Source organism: Tamandua tetradactyla, chromosome 2 (assembly GCF_023851605.1).
Source record: "Tamandua tetradactyla isolate mTamTet1 chromosome 2, mTamTet1.pri, whole genome shotgun sequence".
Lineage (NCBI taxonomy): Eukaryota > Metazoa > Chordata > Mammalia > Pilosa > Myrmecophagidae > Tamandua > Tamandua tetradactyla.
Window position 1 is genome coordinate 175,565,280 of NC_135328.1, and position 25,697 is coordinate 175,590,976.

At 34.9% G+C, this 25,697-nt stretch overlaps 1 protein-coding gene across 1 annotated transcript in view; it reads right to left on the reverse strand.

Moving 5' to 3' along the window:
- Positions 1-489: 489 nt before the first annotated feature.
- Positions 490-25,697, reverse strand: part of CMPK1 (cytidine/uridine monophosphate kinase 1) — a 35,398-nt gene continuing 10,190 nt past the window's right edge. The window contains exons 2-6 of the mRNA XM_077149748.1: positions 10,391-10,537; positions 5,428-5,580; positions 4,003-4,079; positions 3,663-3,759; positions 490-2,556 (exon numbers count right to left, since the gene is read on the reverse strand). Of these exons, the coding sequence (XP_077005863.1) occupies positions 2,515-2,556; positions 3,663-3,759; positions 4,003-4,079; positions 5,428-5,580; positions 10,391-10,537 (516 nt within the window). The 3' untranslated portion in view covers positions 490-2,514. The remainder of the gene's footprint in view (positions 2,557-3,662; positions 3,760-4,002; positions 4,080-5,427; positions 5,581-10,390; positions 10,538-25,697) is intronic.

A 25,697-nucleotide genomic window follows, 5' to 3' on the forward strand; every position in this document is an offset into this window, starting at 1 on the left:
AGACAGAAAACTCCCCTGGAAGGCAGAGAATGCATCCGTAGGACTATGGCTTGTGTAATTAGTAACTGTTTGAAGATGAAGGACCAAAGCTCCAGGAGAAAGATGCTGGCCTAGTCTAGCTAATACTTTCAGCCACTGTTCTCCATGGGCCACTAGAATGTCAGGCAAGCACTTAAAGTACGTGATAAAATCACAAGTGGACAAAAATTCACATCTTGTGACACACTGCCTGCTGCCAATTTCCCTCTCAATGAGACAAGCTATTAATGCTGCAGCTGGTAATGAAACAGGCTGTTTGTGCCTCAATCGAGATTATTTCTTAAAGGAATGGTTTCTGCTTAATTCAAGATGCACAAACATAATACCCAGAGAAGAAAATACTCCTGGATCCTAAACTCTGCTTTTGCCATGCGAGGACCCACATGTTAAATATGAAACTTCCTGATCTTCAATATGCTTGAGAAAACAGAAATCTGAACCAACAAACAGTAAAGGCCAAAGCACAAAATTTATTGGGATTATTTTCTAAATAATTTATACATATCCAACATCACTGAATGGAAATAATATTAGTTAATTAAAAAAAAAAAAAAGACAAGACTCCAGTGGGGGTCTTTCAAGAAGGTCAAAAACTTCTTGCTTCTTGGTGGCTGTATTTTTAACAAATGGAATGATCAAACCTGTGAAGTCAGATGTATCTCAATCAACTCCAAAACTCAATACTGCCAACATATTTTTCCAGTTAAAAGCAAACAAAAAGCAATTTCTATGTTTCTTGGTTTCTGTTCTTAAATGCCACAGAAAGGTAACTAATGAAAGGAAGCAAAGCACCTAATTCTCAGCAGTCCTCTTAAAAACCTGAAGGTTCCTTTCACAATATCAATAGAGAAATTTACACCCCCCTTTACATATATGAGTAGGAATGCTTTCAAAACCTTAGTCTTTAGGTTTATATTACAGTTTATTCACCACCAATAAAGTCCCTTGGTTGAACTGAATCACTAGATAAGAATTTATTACAGTCTCCTTCAAGAAACCAAGATAATCTCAAAATATATTTCAGTGACCAATATGGATACTCTGTTTTCTAATGCAAGTATGTTGAAAAGTTTATCTTTAATAAGTGAACTTCATAACATTCACAAAATAAATGACTCCATTACAATGAAAGACAACTATTAAACTGTCTTCACTATTCCAAATGACTTTAAGTTATAAAATCTATTATACAAAGACAAAATTCCTTGTCCTATTTAACCCTGTATACCAAACAGTATAAATGCTGAGAATAAGATACATTTTAAGAAATCTCATAATAAGAACCTTGGATACCGCTTTGCATTGGAAGTGAGGAAGAAGATGAAAAATGCTTTAAGGAAGAAAGGATTTAAGAGAAAATTTCATTAAATTCAATATACAGTCTTTTTTATGCTGCATCTTTTGATGCTTCAACATAATGCAAAAAATAGAATTCACTGAATAAAGTAGCCAGGAAGGGAATCACACATTTATAAGATATATTTATTATTTTTCTAACCAAAGTGCAATGATTTTTAAATCTTAAATAACTATGAAAAAAAAGTATTCAAGAAAATAAAACACAAATGAGAAATTTAACCATTAGCATCTTCTCATCTACTTTATACTAAACCTATAATTTAATCTAGGGGAAAAAAACTTTGAAGTGTTACTAAAATGCTAATTGAATCATTCTACCAGAAATCTAGCACATGCATTTCAAGGTTCCACTACTAGGAATTTTAAGACCAGTTTAATCATTAATAACACTATATAAGAGGATAAGGAACATATGTCAGACGTGATCCTTGTCCCATACCCTCAGATTTAAGTCAGAATACAGTGGACATTCTGCCAGGCTCTGAACCCCAGTGTTCCCAACCCAAACCCTGGAAGCAAAGAATATGCCCTGTCACACAACTTTTTACCAATTGAAATAAAACAAAGCTCATATTTTCTTACCTATCTATAGGAAATGGTCAATTATTTGATAAATATTAAAACACTTCTGGGAATCCATTTTATGAATTTTGTTTACCAAACACATTTGCAAGAACTGACTACACAAAAAGTTCCTTTGAAATTTGGTCCATAAATTCACTTAACAGGTGAAAACCTTCAAGTAAAAGAGAAATTGGGGATCCCTAACCCTACCAAGTTGTAGCTACCAAAGGGATATACAGATATACTAAAAGGTTCTGCTCACAGAAGGCACAGACTATAAAAAGTATACTCTTTTTGAATAAAAACAAAGAACTAGCTGATACCCTTCTTTGTTTTGTGAGCACCATAACTAAGATGAAATTGAACCTGAACTCACTGTTAATGTGACAAAAAAAATGAAGATAAAAAAATTTAATGTTTTACTATGTACTTTCCAGACATAATGCTGAGATGAAGTTATGAAAAAATTAAAACTGCCTTAAAAAGGGTTTATGATAGCAGCTATCAAAGCAATATTCAAGCATGATTTCAAGGTTGCTTTCAGATTCAGAGTTAGCCTTCTTTGTCAAAAATCTTCACAACTTCATCAAAAACCTGTAAATGAAAACATAATAATAATTTGAAAAGCAGATATTGCTAAAACACTGTATGGCTAAGTTCTTGTTAAAGATAATGAACTTTAAATTAATTTTAAAAATGGCCATCATAAAAAAAAATCACCACTATTTTTTAGTTTCATCTATTTTACTTTAGACAGTAATATAATGTAATGTAATGTAATATATAAAATGAACATGTTGCATTTAAACAAACTTCCTGATAGGCTATCAATAATTTGATAAAATGTAAACTGAAGAGGTTTATTTTGTTAGTTGTGATTCGAAAACTATAAGATTTCTCATAGCGTTTCCCATAGGAGGTGACACTGGATAGTGAACAAAAGTGACCATAAGACAAAAATGAAATGACCAGAGGAAGAAGATTCAGGGAATCAGGGAAAGAGATTAGATGAATCAGGGAACCCAGAAATCCTCGGGCACTGAGGGCATGCAAACCACAATTTAGAGATCCCTGATTTATGAAAGAAGGGAAAAGTGATAAGTGGTGGAAACTCTGCACCTACACACTTCATGATGGAAGAGAGGAAAGCAGCCTGGGGCTTTTGAGCTAGATGAATTTGTCATTTATGTTATAGATTTTTTTTTTTTAAATGAACACAGTTCAAATCACAGTTCTCAAAATGCCAATTTTCCAGTGCTTGAGAAAAGGGGTTTAGATAAACCAACCACTTCCCATGAATAAGTCTGAAATTATAAAACCCATTTTAGACACTAAATGAATAAAAAAGGAGAAAAGCCTAATCTGTCAGTCTCCAGTGTCTCAAAAAAAAAACACAAAACAGAAAACAAAAAACAAAAACTAATCCATCAAAATTTTCCCCTGCTTATCCCAAAAAAGAAAACACTTTTTTTTGTACACTGTACGGTGGGGATATTTCATTCTTTTACCATGTGACTATCCCATTATTGCAGCACCATTTATTGATTTTTTTTTGGTGGAGGGAAGCACACAGGCCAGGAATCAAACCCAGGTCTCCCTCATGGCAGGCAAAAATTTTACCACTGAATTACCCTTGCACCCCCCCCAAAAATCACATTTTTACTTGACTTCTTTTTTGAAGTCTGGTTAGGGATACTCACTTCATCAACAGATTTAGAAGCATCTATTTTCTTGACTTTCCCCATTTCCTTATATAAGTCAATAATTGGCTTTGTTGACTGAAGATAGGTCTGAATTCTGCAAAAGAAGCAAATATTGCAAGGTTCTGGTTATCCATCTGTTTTCTTCCTCCATGTTACAGGATAGTTTAGAGGACAACACTGGATTTGACCCAACTCACTTATAATTTCTTTAGACAAGACATTTTACATATTTAAGCATAAAATTTTATTTTTCTGGGCCAAAATGAGGCAGGTATTTAATCCATTTTTCCCAAATTTCACACTGTGATGGTGGCTATATATAAAAACTGCAAAGTACCTCTTTTCCAAGCTCTCTCTGTTGTCATCAGTTCTACCACTACTCTTTCCCCTCTCAAGACATCGTTCAATACAGATCTAAAAAAAGAAATAAATAAAAAGTGATTCCAAGAATAAGAAGTTGTGAAATTTCCACTTGTTCAACCTGAAAACAGAATAAAATTTGAAGAGATTACAAAAGAAAATCTCTACAATAAATACAATATGTCTAATTCATTAATCAACATGGAAGGCCCTTTTAAATTTAAACATGTGGTTCAATTTATATAAACTAGGTTAAATAAGTACAGAGCATAATAATTTATTCATGACTCAGTTTTTCCTGTGTGTGTGTGTATGTGTGTTTTCTTTTACAAACTGCAATAAAAAGGAGATCTAAAAAAGAGAACTGTATGTGTATGGTTCCATCTAGGATATATTATTATGAATTACATGTCTCAAACTTTCTTCCATTTTTGCTTGAAGATAATTCCATAAATATCCAAATATTTCAGTCAATATATATCCACATTTGAATAAAACATCCCTTGTTAACAGTGAACAAACATTCCTCAGTTATAAAGCCGTGGCACTCTAAAGTTAACTTTGAAGAATAAGTGAAAACATACTTAGGGGTGTTGTGAGAATAACATTTTAAAATAACGGAGGGCAGGCCACGGTGGCTCAGCAGGCAGGAATGCTTGCCTGTGATGCCAGAGGACCCAGGTTTGTTTCCCCGTGCCTGCCCATGTTAAAAAAAAAAAAATTAAAATAATGGAAATGCTGCAGCATGTCTCCCCACCAGAGGCACAATGAACCCAAGAAGAGCAAACCTTATTTCTCTAAACAAATTCTTATCCTTTAAGGATGTTAGCATTAATAAATGAATTTTATATTACAGTAGCTGTCAAACACAGTGAGGCATTTTAATGAAATGATTTCAAGAAATTCATTTAGTTATTCAAAGGTAAGCCTGGGAATATTATTAGAAATTGAGAAAGAAAAAGTATTTTCCTGCTTTTCTCCAGATCATTTCACTATTAGAAGAAAAATCAGGATATTCTATGTTTCTTTAAAACAGAACTTTTCCAACTTCCCCAAAATCTGTTTATCCTCTAGTAAACAACACCCTAAGACAAGATACGATGGGGTGCATACTTAAGAAATAGTTCAGCTTCATTAGCTAACATCATTGCACGTGTCATTCTTATTTAAAAAAAAATAACCAGGCTCTTCTTATTTTAAAAATAAAGTAAATTTTAGGTTCACATGACTGATGATGCCAAACAGTTTTTAAACAGATGTCCAATAGCAAGAATATTTACAAGTTTGAGAAATATTGCTACCAATATAAAATATAAATCTAAATTTAAAAATTACTTTTTTTCTAAAAAAAGTTGACCGTCAGTTGCCAAAAACCCTGTAGGCAGATAAAGATTTCCATTACCTCATTATTACAGTCAAAAAACAGAACAAAAGCCACATCTGCCTTCCCATCCATGGTCTTGTTCCAACCTTGAAGGTTGTCTTCATTTCTTGGAAACCCATCAATTAAGAATTTATTCTTCTGGGCATTGGCAGCCATTGTCTGATCCATCTCCTAATGGAAAAAATGGGATTTAGGTTCAATAGTACATACAAAATACAAAAAGTATGGTGGATACACAGGTGTTTATTTTTATTGTTTAAATTATAATTAAAGAATGGAGGGTTCATAGAAAAGACCAGGAGGAAATAAGCCAATATGCTAATGTAGTTGCCTCAAGCTGGTGAAGTTGTGGGTATGTTCTCCCATTATTCTACTTTTACTTATTTATATATGTATTTATAGTGTGTGAATGTGTATATGTATGTATGTATATGTGTATATATGATTCTTTTCATAGTTTCCAAATTTCCTATTCTAAGTATATATTAATTTCACAGTTACTAATAAGTAGCAATAAGAGAAAGATAAGCAGTAACCAATATCTTTGCTTCAGTCACTTGACAGCGTATCTTGACTTCCCTTCCCCCTGCCCAAGTCATTCTGGTATGGTGGGAAATATGCTGTGTTTACAGGTACCCAATTCTGCTAGAATTCAACTGTAATAACAGAAAGCTCTGGACAAATATACTTTTTTTTTTTAATTGAAGCTAAGTAAACCTAAATGACATCAGCTACCCCAAAATACAGGCAGCAAAAAAAAAAAAAAAAAAAGATGACAAGAGCAACACATTTCACTATCCTCTTCCAAAGTCTGAATTTCTTAGAATATGAGAATATGTGAATGGGAGGTGCAGGTCTCTAATTGCCAAATTCTTGCCACTGCTAATCACCAAGGGATAAGTACAGGTGCATGGCTTTCATAGGGCCTAGAAAAACCTGTATTACAAAGCAAACTTAGGTCTATCCCCTAAATGCTAAGATTGTTTCCTGGTTCCTCAAGAAAAACAATGGTTCTCATAACCCCTAATTCCTTTATCTAAGGTTTAGTGTTATCCCAGCATCTAACTTCCTTTCAAATATTCACAAAGCTTACATAGAATGCTTTTAGGCCCCTGTTATAGCATTTCTACCCCAACTAAGGTAGTGGAAGATATCTGAAGAAGGAATATCAGTGTTCTACTCACTCAACATACATTTATTATCAGGAAACATCAAGAGCAAGGACATGTTTCTTGTTCCTGAGGGGTGCACGGTCTAGTGCATGACAAGTACATGTACGGAAATGTGCTAGGTTCTAGGACGATGTCTGCAAAGGATACTATGATAAAACAAAGAAGTGAGCACAACTGCCTGGGAAATGGCCAGAGAAAGCTTGACCAAAGAGGTGGCAGTGAAGTTGCATACTCAATAACCAAATGGCAGGCAGACAGCGATCAATGAACTCCAACAAATGGAAGAAACTGGATGTATAAAAGCTCAGAAAACAGAAAATACGACAGCTCTGATGAATCTAAAGTAAGCTACACAGGGTGGTATGAAGGTGGCTCAGTGGCAGAATTCTTGCCTGCTGTGCCAGAGACCTGGGTTCGATTCCCAGTGCCTGCCCATGCAAAAAAAAAAAAAAGAAGAGGAGGAAGAAGAAGAAGAAAAAAATATATATATATGAAGTAAGATACACAGCCAAATCTTAGGCTATATGCAGAGAGTGGTAGGAGATATGACTGCAAAGTAAGGGGCAAGATGAACTACCTTTTATGACAAACTGAGGATTTAAGCTTATTCTGGAAGCAATAAGACACCATTGAAAGTTTTAAGCAGTAGAATGATATGTTGTGCTGGTTTCAAAGTATTATGTACCCAGAAAAGCCATGTTTTAATCCTGATCCAATCTTGTGAGGGCAGTCATTTCTTCTCATCCTGATTCAACACTATAGGTTGAAAACTTGATTAGATTATATCCACGGAGATTAGGCATGCCCAATTGTGGATGTCACATTTGATTAGATGGAGATGTGACTCTACCCATTCCAGGTGGTTCTTGATTAGTTTACTGGAGCCCTTTAAAAGAGGAAATATGGGTGGGCCACGGTGGCTCAGCAGGTGAGAGTGCTTGCCTGCCATGCCTAAGGACCCGGGTTTGATTTCTGGTGCCTGCCCATGTAAAAAAAAAGAGGAAATATTTTGGAGAGCCTACAAAAATGAAAAAGCTGACAGAGAGAGAGCTGACACAGATTATTAGAGCTCAGCAGACATCACCACAAGAGGTTAAACAAGCCAAAGCGTCTTTACTGGAGAGACAAGTAAAGCCAAGAGATGAAAGCCAGACACACTGAAGCAAAGTGAGGAACCCCCACAGGAACAGAGGTTGAAAGCAACAGAGCCCAGGAACAAGGGAGCAGCAGATGCTAGCCGCATGACCACAGAGCAGACAGAGGTGTTCATGACCCATCGACCTTCCTTGAGTTAAGGTATCTTTCCCTGGATGCCTTAGTTTGGATATTTTTATAGTCTTAGAACTATAAAGTTGCAACTTATTAAATTCCCCTTTTAAAAAGTCACTCCATTTCTGGTATATCGTACTCTGGCAGCTTGCAAACTAACACAATGTTCATATTGTTTTTTGGAAAAAAAAATCATTCTGGCTGTACTGTGAAGGATGACTAAGAAGAGAACAAGGCTGGATTAAAGGCAAAAATACTAACTAATAGGCCTTAATGATGGTCCAGGTAAGAAAAATGGAGGATCTGAACTAAGATGATAGTGATGATGAGAAAAGACACTAGATAGAAGATTAAGAGAAGATAAGCAGAAGGATCTGCTCACTGAAGGGACTGGGAATGGGACGAACAGGTGAAGAATATAGGACGACTCTCCGATTTCTGGCTTGGATAACTGAGTAAATGGTAGAATCATTAACCAGGACAGGAAGTAAAGGAAGACTACATTTTAGATGATACATTCAACCTCTGATATGCTGAATTTGAGACACTTGTGAGATATTCAGATGGATATCTAGTAGTTAGTTAGTTAGAAATATAGGTCTGGAGTTCAGAACAAAGACTTGTTCTAGAACTATAGATTTAGGCATCATTAACATAGTAAAAGCCTTGGGCATGGTTTAAACCACTCAGCAGAAAAATATAATAAATGAGAGTTGAAAAGAAACTTGCAGAAGAGGAAGAGCTATTAGAGAAGACTAAGGAAGAACAATCACTGAAGTAGGAAGAGACTCAAGAGAAACAGTGTCACAAGAAAACCACGGAGGAATGAGTTTTAAAAAGAGCATGATCAGGATTAACACTACAAGAAGAAAAATGACTAAAACTATTCTGTAGATTTGATAAAGAAGATCACTAGTAACATCAAAAAAAAAAAAAAAAAAAAACGCAACTATTTCAATGGAGAGGGAAATGGAACCTGACTGCAAAGGGTTGAGGAGTGAACAGAAAGTAAAAAAGCAAAAAGAACACAGACCACTTTCACAATACTTAGCTATAGAGCAGAAGAGGATTAGATCCTGAGAACAGCGAGAGACGATCCACTCCCGACTGAAAGCAGGTCACACCAACCCCTGAGAAGAGAGGTAGGAATGTGTGTAATGTGCCATCTCTTCATCCTCACGTGGCCCTGGTTGCATCCATATGTTTATATATCTCTTTCCCATCAGTCTTCAGCTATTTCTTGCTGTTTCCATTCTTGGGTTTTTCCTTCACACTTTCTTATATGTGAAAATACTTGTTAATAACTGTAGCCTTAAAACCCCCTTGGGGGAATGGTGAGAAAGGCAGAAAATTCAACTTCCCCAAAAGGAGAATTCTTGATCTTCTCACAAGCAGTGGGGACAACTAAAGCAATAGGCCGAGCCCTCAGTCTGGGCGTTTGTTCATATGAAATTTGACCCCGCAAAGGACAGGCTAAGCCTACTTAAAATCAGACCTAAGAGTCACCCCCAGAGAACCTCTTTTGTTGCTCAAACATGGCCTCTCTCAGCCAACATGACAAGATCACTACCCACCTCCTCTCTACATGGGACATGACTCCCAGGGGTGTAGACCTTCTTGGCAACATGGGACAGAAATCTTAGAATGAGCTGGGATGATGCTCCTTTTATCTACCTTATTGACAGACGAGTAAAACATATGGATTAAAAATAAATTAATAATAGGGGGAACAAATGTTAAAACAAATTTAGTAGATTGAAATGCTAATGATCAATGAAAGGGAGGGGTAAGGGGTATGGTATGTATGAATTTTTTTTGTTTTATTTTTATTTCTTTTTCTGAATTGATGCAAATGTTCTAAGAAATTATCATGATTATGAATATATAACTATGTGATGATATTGTGAGTTATTGATTATATATCAAGAATGGAATGATCATATCGTAAGAATGTTTGTGTTTGTATGTTGTTATGTTGAATAAAAAAAAGCAAACAAAAAACAATAATTGTAGCCTTAGGAGTCGATAGTGTAGTCTTATCAAGCCAATGCAAGGTGCTGTTTAGAGGGGACATATTTTAATTTGATGAATATTAGTCTTAGCATTCATGCTGAAGATGGTAACGCATGCAACAAAAAAGAAGATATCAAGACTGAGAGACCGTCAACAAATGGGTAGGCTCATGGGTTAAAAACAAATGAAAGAGAGAGAAAGAAACAAATAAGATTTACAAGAAAAGAAAAATAAAGAAGAAATAGAAGAAAGAATGATTGTCTGAATGTTAGGAAAGAATGGACAAGTACACATATATGAATGTTAAGCTGAGATGTAGCTAATTCAAAACTTAGGTAGAGAGGATCTTTGCTATTGTACAATGGCAGCATTTCTTCCCAGGTAAAAACAAGAGTTTTCAGTCTTTTATGATTGACCACCTTTCCACAAGAAAGAAATTCAATCCCTGAATTTTTCATGACTCAAATAAAAGGTGACTTTAATTACTTTTCCTACTGGTTTGAATTGGTTGGCATTCATCTCCTTACCCTCTTTAATAAACTGATGGTTATCTCAACTGGCACAATCTTTCCTTCCTTAATATACTTTTCAATGAGTTCCCCATACTGTGAATCTGGGTTCTTCCTTTCATCACGAAGAAGTTCTCCTGCAGAAAGGTGTGTGTAGCCATATTTCTGAAACAATACACAGGAAAGAAAAAATCAGAATACATTCATTCCAATGATAAGAATATGGTTTTTTTCCCATTGTGTTAATTTTTATATTCTAATTTTTCTATAATAGATATTTTGCTTGTATACTAAATAAATAAATACTTTGAGAGATTTCTCACAACTCAGTTAGTTTAATAAATATCCTTAATCTACATGGGGCATAGTAGCTACGATGTTCACACTCCAAAAAATCACCCCTAAATTTATCTAACTATTCAAGGCAGATTAGGAATTGGATAGATATTTAACATTTCACTATACTGCCTCAAAGACATAAAGTTTAAATGTTATTACTAATGTTCAAAGAAATGTCTAACAAAAATTTAAGTATACAACTGAAGGCAAAAAACATCCAAAATCTTATTTGTTGGCTATACCCACCTTCTTAAAATCCCTCCTTCTTTAAACTTAACATGTCTAATTTGAACTCATCACCATTTACACAAACCCCATTCTTCTGTTTGTTTCTCCTTTCTTGGTACAAGTCCCACCTCCTCCATGAAATCAGCTTGCCTTACCACTCAGGGGAGGGGTAATATAATCAAATAGCATCTTAAGGTATCACTGTCTTTCCAACTAGGCCAGTATCCTCCTTACCATACCTAAAAATCCATACTAAATAAAATACAATATTCACAATTAATACAATATAATATGCAATACAATATACTATACATTTTTGCCAGTTCGAATCTGTGGTGGATCCCAGAAAAGCCAAGTCCTTTAATCTTCATTCAATATTGCTGGGTGGGAGCATTTTGATTGTTTCCATGGAAATGTGATCCACCCAATTGTGGGTGGTAACTTTTGATTAGATGATTTCCATGGAGGTGTGTCTCCACCCATTGAAGGTAGATTTGCTTACTGGAATCCTTTAAAAGAGGAAACATTTTGGAGAGAGTTCCTTTTGGTAGAGCCACGAGAAAGCCAGCAGACGCCGCCGTGTTCGCCATGTGCCCTTCCAGCTGAGAGAAACATTGAACGTCATCGGCCTTCTTGAACTAAGGTATCTTTCCCCGGATGCCTTAAATTGTACACTTCTATAGACTTGTTTTAATTGGGATGTTTTCTCAGCCTTGGAACTGTAAACTAGCAACTTACTAAATTCCCCTTTTAAAAACCATTTTGTTACTGATATATTGCATTCCAGCAGGCAGCAAACTAGAACAACATTTTATAAGGATGTGGGGATAACTCAATGACACCTTGTAGGGGTTAAAAACCATCAAATACCTATTTGCCCTCATAAAAATATTTAGCTTAAGCAATCTGTTTATTATATATATTATATCCATAGCATTTAAAAATTATATGGTTGTTATTTTCTTTTTTTCACTTTAACAGTTTTGATAAAGACCCAGTCAAGGGAGCTTAAACGAGATAATAGATATGAATGTTCTATGAAAGGTCAGTAGTAGAGCATTATTATGACTGTGTTGATCTTTATCATTAAGAACTTACAATTGATATATGAGGTCAAGATATAGAGTAAGAGTTAAGTCACATCAGATACTAAGTTACAACAGAGGCAGTTCAGATACTGTTCTGCCACTTTCCCATGGGTGTAAAACAATATAGATGTGAGAGATAATTCTGAGTAATGAAAAGCTTCCTTGTTCATATGAACTTGCCTGCTCCCTTTTACTAACATAATAGCTATGTAATCCATCAAAAAATTGTTTTCACTCTCATGTATGAGGACACTCAGAACTATATTCAATGCTTAGTTTCAACAATGTCATTCCAAATTCTAAAACTCCCTAAGTAGGTTTCATCTGAGCCATAATAAATGCACAATAAATATCTGATGACTTAAATATCATCTTTTATTTCAAAATTTGAGGCAGTCCCCCACCCCTTTAAAGTAGAGTGCTTAGTTTAAATTTCACATTTTACAAAAACCAATTCTTTCAATTACCCAGGCTTTGGTGAGCTGCCATTATTTGGACTACAGAAGCCATACATTCTTTACCCCTTTTCTATTTCCAAATTGTTGGTTAAATTTTTTCTTGCTTACTAAACAGTAAGCTAACAGGAATGTAGCCAGCAAAGGAAAATAAAACTCTAGTCTATATGCTGAATAAAAGTGAGTATAAAGTCTTGATGAGAATAAACAAAATCCATAGCAACATCTGTATCTTCCTGCTTGGTTGTATTCTATTAGAAGAAATGATCAAATGTATATTTAAGTGCTGTAATAGACTTATTAAAAAATTTTCCATCATTTATGGAAAATAGATAATAAATACAAAAATTATTTTAGAACAGTTTCCACACCATTTATAAACAGCCACTTTGATCTCTGAATATAAGCATGCTTTTGAAAGTTGGGTGCAGAAAGGACTTTAATGGGTGTGACCTACTTTCCCATTACTGTGTACAATTTTTAAAAGGCATTTTGAACTACTGTGCACAAAATTTTACAGCAGCCTCATTTCCCACTGCTTATTTTGGCTCCTGCTTAAGCAGCCTGTGCTTTCCTGACACGCTCGTCTTGTGATTATAGCTTATGGTAATACTGAATAAATGCAGAGACAAACAGTACTAAACAGTGGCAAACGCTCACAGAGAAAAGCACCAACAATACAGACTGCTCTGCAATTCTCTGCTGTAAGAACAACACAAGGTATACATTTAGAAGCCCAGCCAGTAATTTAAAAATTAGTGCATATGTGGTTTGTTCCCTGACATTGGAGAGCTCAAATTTGCAAGCTTTATAATGCATTAAACTAAGTTTTGGCATTGTATCACTTTTTTTTTTTTTAAGAGAAACTAGCTATGAATTGTAGAGGTATACAACTGATATTTTTAAAAATTACAGTTTATCAGAAAGATAAAAACCTTACCTGCAAAGTCCAAGGAAACGGAATTTAAAAAAATACAACTATGTGTATTTCTATTTCTCATCCACATGCCATTTTTAAAATCCTCTATTTTCCAGTTACATTTTAAACCATATTTTTCTTAAGAATTTTGTTGAAACTTTTCTTTCAGAAACCAGAGTTTTCAGTGACAAAAAAATTAAACTATTCTTTATATGCTAGTCATTGCGGTATTTTAATAAATAACTAGGCACTAAAGAACATTTAATGTTTTCAAAGCATTCTGTAGTCATTAAGTAATCATTGATGCTAATTTTGAGAAAGTGAAAATGGAAAATTTCCAGCCTTAACCAAAACTTTTTAAAATTCTATGAAAGCTTCTAGAAATTAAAACCTAGTAGGCCACTAACTGCAGTATAAGTACAACATCCAAAACCACAGCAGATTGTAAATATTACAAACTACAGTAAGTACAATTACTATTACTATAAAAGCTACTTACTATTTAACTAAAAATTTCAGTTTTCTAGTGACAAATGTATAAACTCAATTCATTTATGCTGTCTCAAATTTTACTTTCATTTCCTCAGTGAAGAAATTGAAAACACAACTCAATAAATAAACTTTATAAATCCCACTAAGATTTGGAGGGGAAGGGGAAGCACCATGTTCTTAATAAGTACAGAACGGCACTCTATTTTACTGTTACTAGGCGAATGTTGACAATTTTATGACATCAAATCTCAAATCATCTTGATCAGCTTCCTCACTCCTTAGCAACTAACTACCTTTCCCACCTAAATTTAGGCAATGTGTTCAGCTTCCTCTACAAATAATAGCAAAAAAATACCTATTTTTTAAATTAAAAGCAAAAACAAAAGAAAACCACATCAAAAAATAGTGTTCAAGCTACAAATAATGCATAAATGCAAGTCATTGGAGACAACGAGAAATCCAGATGCCAGGTACGACTTCCTGTTTCAGTGGCAATCAGCAATTGGATTACTAATTACTAATTAATCCAGTTACTAATTGGACTGCTACTGAGTCTTCCATTATAGAGGGTAAACAACAGAGATATTTGATAAAAATATTTTTAAATCAACTGAGTTTAAACTTTTGGGGGTCCTTTAGCTAGTCTATGCATGAAACATTTAATACTAAATTTGCTTTGCATTCCCTGTAAGATTAGTGAGCTTTATAATCTAAATGCTAGCTATGTACTTGTCAACAACTCACCTTCAGAAGAAACCAAGAGCTGCTCAGGGACTATGCTAAGCCATCTAGACTCACCAGAGTTACAAAAAAAAACCGTTACCTGTTACAATAACAGCTATAGCATCCAAGCACACAATTTATGTAAGGCTATCATTTGTTTCAAAGTCATTTTGATTAATCTAAATGAGATGTCTGATAAGTACTTTCTAAGAATGATTACCTGCCTGTCCTGGAAAACGTACTTTTCTTTGACTGTAAGTCAAACTGCCCAGATTCTTAAAACTGGCCAACATTTTTAGGTTTCCTTCCAGTTCTACCACAAATGGTTGGAAAAAAGGTTTATTCCTATAACATTTTACTTAAATTGCTAGCGGATTTTCAATATCATTTTTAGTTTGCCCTCATTGTATTTCTAAACGCATATACTGCATTTGACCATACATATTTAATTGCAAATCTACATATTAACCATAAACTATGGAAGTTATTAACCAAGTTTAATCTTTTCTTAAGCAAGAAGCTTTAGCAGACATACTGCAAATTAGCATGAAGCATACTTCTTTCTCTAATTAAAGAGTGATATTTTAAAGCTTACATGCAGCAAAGGAGAAGAGAGGAAGGATACAATCCATTCAATTTTCCTCAATATTTTGCTCTTCCTGCAAGAAAACTTAATTCAGGCAATCCTTGGAATATTCTTATTTTAAATCCATAAATATTTATTGACTGCCTATAAAGTGCCAGGCCATGTGCTGATTCAGGGAAGATAAACAGGTTATATTCACAAAGGATGCAATCGTGACTTGCATATATGAAGTGACCTGAGTTCTATTACTACTCATAAAGGCAATTCTTCATATTTGCATAACTTTTCCTAAGGAATTCAACATCTTCACTAGCACTGTCTGCTTGGGAAAGAAGTTGATTTTTCAGAGTCAAGTAGACAGAACAATAAATAAAACTAAGAAAAAGGGTGAGTGAAAAGCCATAAACAGATTGTTTCCTCATCTGTTTAAGGCCTGGATATCCCTCTAACATTTTGCAGAAGGCTTCCTGGATAATTGAGGATTATGACATCTGATTTACATATCAAATGGCTCCCACAGAAACTGTGAACTGGAATTTTCATACTCTAACTTCATTCTCTAGTTGGTTATTTCCAATATTTTTATTTATTTTATTTCATCCAAGCCATTCTGAATCAATCTACGTTCCCTAAATAAGTGGAAGGGAAACGGTCAGAAATGAAGACCAGGACCAGAAACCTCCAAGGATTCTAGCTACCCATAGGTAATAATTTGAATATTGCCAACATTAATGGAGACACAGAGGTCTTATTTTATTACTCTTAGTAATAAAATGGTCAACTCATAGCCACTGCAGAGCCTACGAATTACATATCCATCTTATTTCTGGGGAGAAACAATATACTCATCCTAAAAAGTCTTTCATACATCACAATTCAAATATTGTTGCAGGTGGCCTAAGAGCCTGGAATTCAATTCATTCAGTTCTTGTGAGAGGACAAATGGCAATGGTTAACAAGTTTTTATAAACATCCAACCACTCAAAGGAAGCCTTAGCCTCCGCTATTTTTTCTTATAGAAGAGATATTTCTTAACAAACATTAAAAGCAGGTCCAATTTACTTATTTGTTACTTTAAAGAAGTAAATGACATTAAAATGAGAATATCATTTACCCAAGGAATACCAAAAGTAACAAAGTCACAGTCAGCGATGCAACTACTTGAGAATGCAACTTGTAAAGATCTTCACAACAAAATAACCACAACATTTTAACAGTTCCAGCTCTCTTTAAGAATTAGAATTTATTTCAATTTAAGAATTAACACTTGAGAAAAATGTGCAAAGGAGATAAAACTCTTAAAGACAATGGTATATGCAACCATAACATCTGAACACTTGTAAAATTAGCAAACCAATGGGCAAATATATTTAGAAAACTACAAAGAATCCAACAAGGATCATGAGAACTTAATAACCATATATGAAGTCACATACTCAGAATAGTGGAGCTAGTAGATAAGGTTTTATAACTAAACTCTATCACAACCATGTGTGACACTGGGAAATTTACTAAACTTTCTTAGACCTCAGTTTCTTCATTTATAAAACAGAAATATCTACATTACCAGTATTCAACAATAGCAAAACATTAATAGTTGTTACAACTAAAAGCATCTAGTGGAGAACATACTTCTTAGAACCTGGACTATACTACTAGATTCAAGACCCCCCCATAAGAGCACTCTAATGGAAAGGGAGAAGTTAGACAAAGTCTTAGAGGTTACTCCTGGAACAAAGTCTTAAAGAATCAGTGGCTAGGCTACAAATTATACACCCAATAAGGAACAAAACTACAAAACTGGCTTAATATCAAACAAAATGTATACAAGAAAGCAGCAAAGAAAAGCTACAGAGCTAGTAAAGTATGATACATGAAAATTCAATCCACTAGGCAAATAGCCTCAAACACCAGGGATCCAAAAACTGATCACAGATACATGAGTGCAGCATAATAAAAACTTGGCTGGTCTCTATCCCCAGTTCCTTCTATTTATAGAGGACCCAGGATTATACCTGATGGTTCACAAGCAAAAGAGATCACAGGGTGGGGCCCCAAAACCCATCTTAGAGTGGGGGCTGCCACACCAGAAAGACCCGTGATTAGGGGGTTAGGGCTCTGAGCTGCTGTCATGTCAGCCCAACCTCCCTGACCTCTGGAAGGGGAGGGAGGCTGGAGATTTCAATCAGGTGGACACTGACTCCATCAATCATGCTTATATAATGAAACACCAAATAAACTTGGGACACGTGAAGCTTAGGTGAGCTGTCACAACTGACTTCATGAGAAGAGGAAGAGAGGATACAAAAGTTTGCCTTTGAAACTCTCTCAGACCTCACTATACACACGTGCCACTTCTTTTGGCTTCTACTCATAGTAAATAAGAATATAGTACAAATAAAACTATAGTGCTTTCAGCAAGTTTATGAGTCATTCTAGGGAGTTTCTGACCCCAAGGGAGTGGTGCGAATCCCCCAAATTTGTAGCTAAATTTGTAACCTGTGGTGTCTGGCCTAACTCCAGATAATTAATCAAAATTAAATTGAATCATACTGTAGCTGGTGACTGAAACTTTATAGTGAGAATAAAACATTTATGAGTAGTGTGGTGGTTTGAAGTGTACGTACCCAGAAAAACATGCTCTTAAATTCATTTCTGTGGGTGTAAACCCATTTTAAATAAGACCTTTTGATGGGGTACTTCAGCTAAGATGTGGCCTGCCTCAATCAGAATGGGTCTTAATCCTACTACTGGAGTCCTTTATAAGAGAATGAAATTCAGACAGACAGAGAGAAATCCATAGAAGAAGCAGCCAGAAGCTGAAATCAACGAAACCTGGAAGAGAAGGGAGGGACCAGGAAATGCCACCATGTGCCTTGTCATGTGACAAACTTAGGACCAAGGCTCTCTGGTGGTCAACCCCAGGACACCAGTCTTCAGGAAGAAACACTGCCTTGATGATACCTTGATTTGGACATTCTTTTAGCCTCAAAGCCTTTATTAAGTTAATAAATCCCCATTTTCAAAATAGCAGTAAAAACATAAACTAAAACTAAAAGTACAAGAACTGTATGAAAGTGCTAAAAAAAAACTTCTACAGAACTAAATAAAACCAATATAATAAAAAGGGGAAATTTTGTATTCCTGGATAAAGATTCAATATTGTAAATATTGAAAAGAATATTAACAATTACAAATAGGGACTTTTCCTACCTTGTGGCATAAAGTATTATAAAGCTACAGTAATTAAAACATGTAGAATTGGCACAAAAGTAGATAAATACAACAATGGAACATAACATAGTCCACACAATAGATCCACTTATAAATGCGAATTCAGTAAATAATACAATCAGCATCTAAAATTCAGTGGAGTAAAGATGAAGATACTTATGCAAACTGACTACCCATCTAGGAAAAAATTAAATTAGATCCCCTGCATCATACCATCACAAATTCAAGGTGGATTAAAGATCTTTTTTAAAAAAACACAAAGTAAACAAAAATATTATAATAGTAATAGAAAATAAAATATTTTCAGTGCACAAAGGTGATAGGGGAATATAGATAGGCTATAAAGAGATTCTACTATGAAAGTAAACAATAGAAAAATGGGCAAAAGAATAAAAACAAACAATTCACAGAAAAGAAAAAATGCGAACAGATATTCAACCTCACTAGTAATCATGAAAATGCAAATTAAACAATATGTTTCCATTTTCCACCCATCAGACTGGTTAAAGTGAAAGACCGTAGTATCCGACCACGGCAAGAATATGGGGAAAACCAGCATCCTCACACTCTGAGGGAGTGTAAATTGATTCAGTCTTTTTAGAGGGCAATTTGGAACGTCTGTTTTCTCCATACCCTTTGACTCAGTAATTCCATTTCTGGGAACTGTCCTTCTGAAAAGTGCACAAAAACACAGGTACATGAATGTTCACTGTGACATCACTTGTAAACAAAAAAATCTAAATGTTCGTCAAAATATGAATGACTAAATAAAGTATTATATATACTATGAATGAAGTAGAGCTATCTATGTATTCTGATACGAAAAGTTGCCTGAGATGTACTGTTAAACAAAACATGCAAGTCACAGAACAATAAGCAGCATAATGTATGTGCATACATACATGACATGTATGCATAACACACTGAAAAAGGAGCAGAAAAGCAAGCAAAAAAAAAAGATTGATAATTGATTACATAAGAGAAGTAGGATGAAGCTGGTTAAGGAGACCTTTCACTTTTACATTACATACTTTCAAACTGTTTGAATTTTTTACAATGTACATGTATATATATAAACTTTTAAACGTTTTAACTAGAAAGGAAATGGGGGTGCACGGGTGGTTCAGTAGTAGAATGCTCGCCTCGCTTGCCATGCAGGAAACCCAAGCTCAATTCCTGGCCCAGGCACTGCCCCCAACCAAAAAAAAAAAGCATATATACCTAGTCACACATCTTTAACAGGCAAGTACCACAAAGTAATACTGAAGGTTTAAATGTTTTAGTACCACATTAAGAGCACATCAAAATGAAATTCAAAGTAACCTCACATTATACATTTGAAAAAAATGTGCATACTGCACCTTTGGAATTTAGTCAATTGTACTATTTAGGTGTTTTTATACCTTTACTGATTTGGCTGTTTCACATTTATTTTATTGGCTGAGCTGGATCTGTATATTCAGCTATGATTTTTTTTTAAAGTCTTTGTTATGTCATTTCATGCATTATATATTTTAAACTATTCTACGGGGTGCACATAAATGTAGCATTATGTCTTCCTATTTAATCAACTTCCTACTATGATGTAAAATAACTGGTAATACTGAGGCATACTTTTTGCCTTTAGGTCAACAGTATTTGACAAGAACTCCACCACACAACCATACCAACTTTTGTCTTGTGTTTACACCATATATTTTTCCTGTTTTAAAATTTTATTTTCAATTTTAAAAAAAAGAACCTCACATTAACTAAGAATAAGAATCACAATGTAAAAACACCATCTGATTTCAAGAAAAAAGGGAAAAATACCTACACAGTCAATTTAAAACTAAATCATTGTAGATAATAGCAGCTATAGAGACAGATCAGTGAACTGCTTAAAAATAAAAAATCAAGTCAAATGTTTAGATAAAAATTTATCTGCAAAGTGATCCATTCATTAAACAAAAAAGAAACAAAAGCATAATACAGCAACACAGAAACACTCCATGGGCACAGGAAATCAAGAGGCACAGGAGGAGACAGAAAACAATCCAGTTTTATAGCCTAGAAACAGATGGAAATTTAGAGACACACTTCATTTAAGAAAATTCAAACCTCTGAGGCACAGCAGTAAAAGTTTAAAAGGAAGCATTTCAACATAACTCTACTCTAGACACTAGAGTTCAAAGGATATATTGTCTGTGCTACCTCCACAGCACAGACAATATAGCCATCCTACTTCTAATCTCCAGAATGACCCATAGAAACTTCAGAATTTCATCGTACCAAGCAACCTCTCAACTGACTTTAAAAAAAATGAATCTATTTCCTACCCCTACCCCAATCCCTGATAGTCTATATTCTAGATTCTGACTCTGAGTTTGCTTACTTAGATTATTTCATATCAGTGAGATCATATAGTATCTGTCCTTTTTTGTCTGGCTTATTTCACTCAACAAGATGTCTTCAAGGTTCATCCATGTTGTTGCACGTATCAGAACATCATTCCTTTTTACAGCTAAATAATATGCCATTGTATGTACATAACACATTTTGTTTATCCATTAATATGTTGGTGGACACTTTGGTTGCTTCCATCTTTTGACTATTATGAATAATGACATTATGAACATCCACATCAAAGTATCTGTTCAAGCCACTGCTTTCAATTCTTTTGGATAGCATATAAAAGTGGATTGCTGAGTAGTATGGCAGTTCTACATTTAACTGAGGACCTGCCAAACTGTTTTCCACAGTGGCTATACCATTTTGCATTTCCACCAGCAATGAATGAGATTCCTATTTCTCACATCCTCTCTACTAGTAATTTTCTATTTCTTTAAGAGTAGCCATTCTAACGAGTATGAAATGGTATTTTATTGTGGTTTTGATTTGGATTTCCCTAATGGCTAATGATGTTGAACATCTTGTCATGTGCTTTTCGATTTGTATATCTTCCTTGGAGAAATGCCTATTCCAGTCTTTTGGCTATTTGTAAGCTGGACTATCTTTCTATTGTCAAGTTGAAGGATTTCTTTATATATTCTGGATATTAAACCCTTATCAGACACGTGGTTTCCAAATATTTTTACCCATTGTGTAGGCTGTTACTTAGTGTCATGGTAAAGTATTTTGAGGCACAGAAGTTTTTAATTTTGATGACGTCCCATTTATCTATTTTTTTCTTTTGCTACTTGTATTTTGGTTGTAAGGTCTGAGAAACCACTGCCTAACACAAGATCCTGGAGATGCTCCATTAGGAATTCTAGGAGTTTTATAATTCTGGCTCGTATATTTAGGTCTTTTCAAAGAATTTACTTTTAGTTTTGTTGCTCATCTCTACTGTTTTTTTTATTCTATCTCCACTCTAATCATCATTATTTCCTTCCTTCTGCTCACTTTGGGTTTAGTTTGCTCTTCTTTTTCTAGTTCTCACAGTATTGAGGTTAGATATTTCATTTGAAATCTTTCCTCTTTTTTAACATAAGCATTTAGAGCTATTAATTTCTCTCTCAGCATTGTCTTTGCTATGTCCCATTGGTTTCGGTACATGGTATCTCATTTTCATTTTCCTCAAGATATTTCCTAATTTCCCTTATGACTTTCTCATTGACCCACTGGTTGTTTTAAAGTATGTTGTTTAATTTCCACATACTTGCGAATTTCCCATTTTAACTTCTTATTGACATCTAGCTTCATTCCACTGTGGCTGAAGAAGATTCATTGCATGATTTTGGTATTTTTTACTTTATTGAGACTTGTTTTACAAACTAAGATTTACTCTATCCTGCAGAATGATCCATGTGTAGTCAAGAAGAATGTGTACCGCTGTTGTTGGGTGAAATTTTCTATACATGTCAATTAGGTCCAATTGGTTTAAAATATTATTCAAGTATTACATCTCCTTATTAGTCTTCTGTCCAGATGTTCTATTCATTATTGAATGTGACGTCTTAAAGTCTCCTACTATTAATGTAGAACCATCATTTTCTCTCTTCAAATATGTTAGCATTTGTTTTATATTTGCTGGGATTCTGCTATTAGGAGCATATTTATATTTGTGACATCTTGTTGAACTGACCCTTTGGACAGTATATCAGGACTGTCTTTGTCCCTCATAACTGTTTTTTACTTAGTCTATTTTATTTATCACTGTTATGAGCTATCTTACCTCTTTTCTTGGTTTCTATTTGTATAGTATATATAAATTTCCATCCTTTCACTTTCAACCTACTACTGTCTTTGAATTTTTTTTTTTTTTTGTCTTTGAATTTAAGGGGAGTCTTTTGTAAACAGCATATAGTTGGGTCATGCTTTTTTTAATCCATTCTGCCAATCTCTGTCTTTTGACTTTAGAGTTAAATGCATTTACATTTAAAGTCACTACTGATAATCTTCTGCCATCTTACTATTTAGTCTTTGTAAGCCTTACACCTTTTTTGTCCCTCAATGCTGCCAATAATGGCAACTTTCATATTTATTTGATTTTTTGTATTGGCACCACTTGATTCCTTTCTCATTTCTAACTGGACATATTTTTCATATATTTTCCCTGTGGTTACCACTGGGTTAAAATTTAACATCCTAAATACATAATCAGTTTTGAATTGGTACCATCTTGACTTTACTAGCATATACATACACTACTCTTTTTTTACATGGGCAGGCACTGGGAATCAAACCCAGGTCCTCTGGCATGGCAGGCAAGCGTCCTTGCCTGCTGAGCCACCGTGGCCTGCCAATACACTACTCTTATAGACCTTCATCCCCCACCTTTTCTTATACTTGTTACAAATTATATCTTTGTATCTCATATGTTCAAAACCATAAATTTTTCATTACTCTGTTTTTGCATTTTAGCACCTGTGGGGAATAAGAAATGGATTTATATAACAAAAGATATAATACAATACTACTGGCATTTATAATTACCCAAATAGTTACTTTTACCAGAGGTCTTTATTTCTTTAGGATACTTTGAACCACTGTCTAGTGTCCTTTCCTTTCAGTCTGAAGAATTCCCATTAGCAGTGCTTATAGGGCAGACCATATGGTATGAATTCCCTCAGCTTTTGTTTATCTAGCAATGTCTTATTCTCTCCCTCGTTTTTCAAAGAAAATCTGGTTGGATATAAAATTCTTTGTTGCCAAATGTTTTCTTTCAGCACTTTAAATATTTCAATCCACTATCTTCTTGTCTCCATAGTTTCTGAAAAGAAATCAGCACTTTATTTAATTGGGACTCCCATAATCAATGTACTTTCCTGTTTGGGGAGACAGAAAAGTTTTCATAATGGAAGATGACAAGGGTGCTGCGATACTGTGAATGGCATATTCGGGAATGACTGAGATGGGAATGTTTATACTGTATATATGTCCTCACAATTATAAAAGTAAGAAACAAAGAGCAACTAAAAAGAAAATGATGATTAAATGCAACACATGATCCTGAGTGGTATCTAGTGGAGGAGAAGAAAAGTCTCAAAGGACATTTTTGGAACACAGGAAAAAAACAGAATGCAGGATGTAAACCCTAAATCAATGTCAAATTTCTTCAACTGATAACTCCATTTAAGGTGGTCAAAGAAACGTATACTCTTGTTCTAAGAAAATGCAGATGGCAGTATTAAGTGTTCACGGGGAATCATGTATACAGTCTACACTCAATGTTGAAAAAAATGGATAGATAGATAAATAGACTGATACTGAAAATGTGACAAAATATTAAAATTGGTGAATCAGGTACCTGAGAGGAGGGAGAGGTATGCTGGTATTTCCTGGGTTTGTACTTTTTTTGTAACTATCCTGTAAATTTTAAAGTACTTCAAAATAAAAAGTTTTTTTTTTTTAAAAAGGCATACTGTACTTTATAATATGCAAAATGCAAAACCTCATCAAAATAAAAGATCTTTCTGCTTCAAAGTTACCATCAAGGACTGTGGACTTCAGGCCCTCTACATGATGCCCGATAAATGCAGGTGGCTGAAGGATGCACTGACAGAGAAGTAGATTGGCAAACAATGGTGTATACTTATGAATGAAGGTTGTGCTACTACAAAAAGGAACAATGTCCTGAGGCATGCAATGATGTGAATGAACATGTGCGACATTTGGTGAAACAAAATAAGCCAGAAACAAAAAAACAACAATGGCATGATCACCTTTAGAAAATGCTTATAAGAAAACAGAGGCCTAGATTGTAAGCTTTTAGAGCAGACACATTAAGTCCAGAGTGGTGATTATTATTTTTGGATTTTGAGAGGCTGCATTATATATATAACCTGATATTTAGAGATATGCATGAAGCCAAACAGGGTGGGATTAAAGTAATTCAGAACATAGGGGTAAGGAAGACAGTGTCTATATTTTAGAACTACACATACTCTTTGAGACCAATGGAAGAAAGGTCTATTTGATCTAGAACTGAAATTTTCTGTAGTACATAATCTAATTCAACCTATCTGTATAGCTCATTTGAATAACTGAAACACAGGAAGTACAGAATAAGAAGGAGGTCCTTTAATCCTGTATAGATTATTTTAAGGCCTGGAAATATCCTAGAGTATATTAAGCAGATAATCAGAAATTATTGACAAAGTCGCCTGAGGAAGGAGAGAAAGACTATGGAACTATTAAACCTTACCATCAGGGAAAACCCTGATACTGTGTCAAACTTTAGGGATAACCAAATCAATAGGCCATACCCTCGATCATAAGGCTTATTCTTGTGAAGCTTATGTAGGTAGCAGAGAAGCTTAGACTATCTACAGGCATGCCTAAGAGTTACTTCTGGAGGACCGCTGTTGTTGCTCAGATGTGGTCTCAGTCTCTCTAAGCCCAACTCTGCAGGTGAAATCATTGCCTTCCCTGGTATGTGGGATGAGACATCCAGGGTGAAAGTCTCCCTGGTGACGTGGAGAGGACTCCCAGGGATGAATCCAGACCTGGCACCGTGGGATCAACAATTCCATCCTGACCAAAAGAGGGGAAGGAAGTGTAATTAACAAAGTATCAGTGGCAGAGAGAGTTCACATAGAATCGAGAGGCCATTCTGGAGGTTGCTCTTACACAGCTTCAGGTAGACCTTGCTACCTATCATAACTCCTTACCAGGATCATTCCCGCCAATCCTAAAGAACACCTAGGACAATTTATAAGATTCCACAAGGGTTCCAGGCACTAGAGAAACTTTCCAGAAACCTACAACCTCCAGATGGGTCCCTGGTCCAGATGAGTCCTGAAACCTAGTGCAGTCTCCCTAGAACATCAGATAGTTT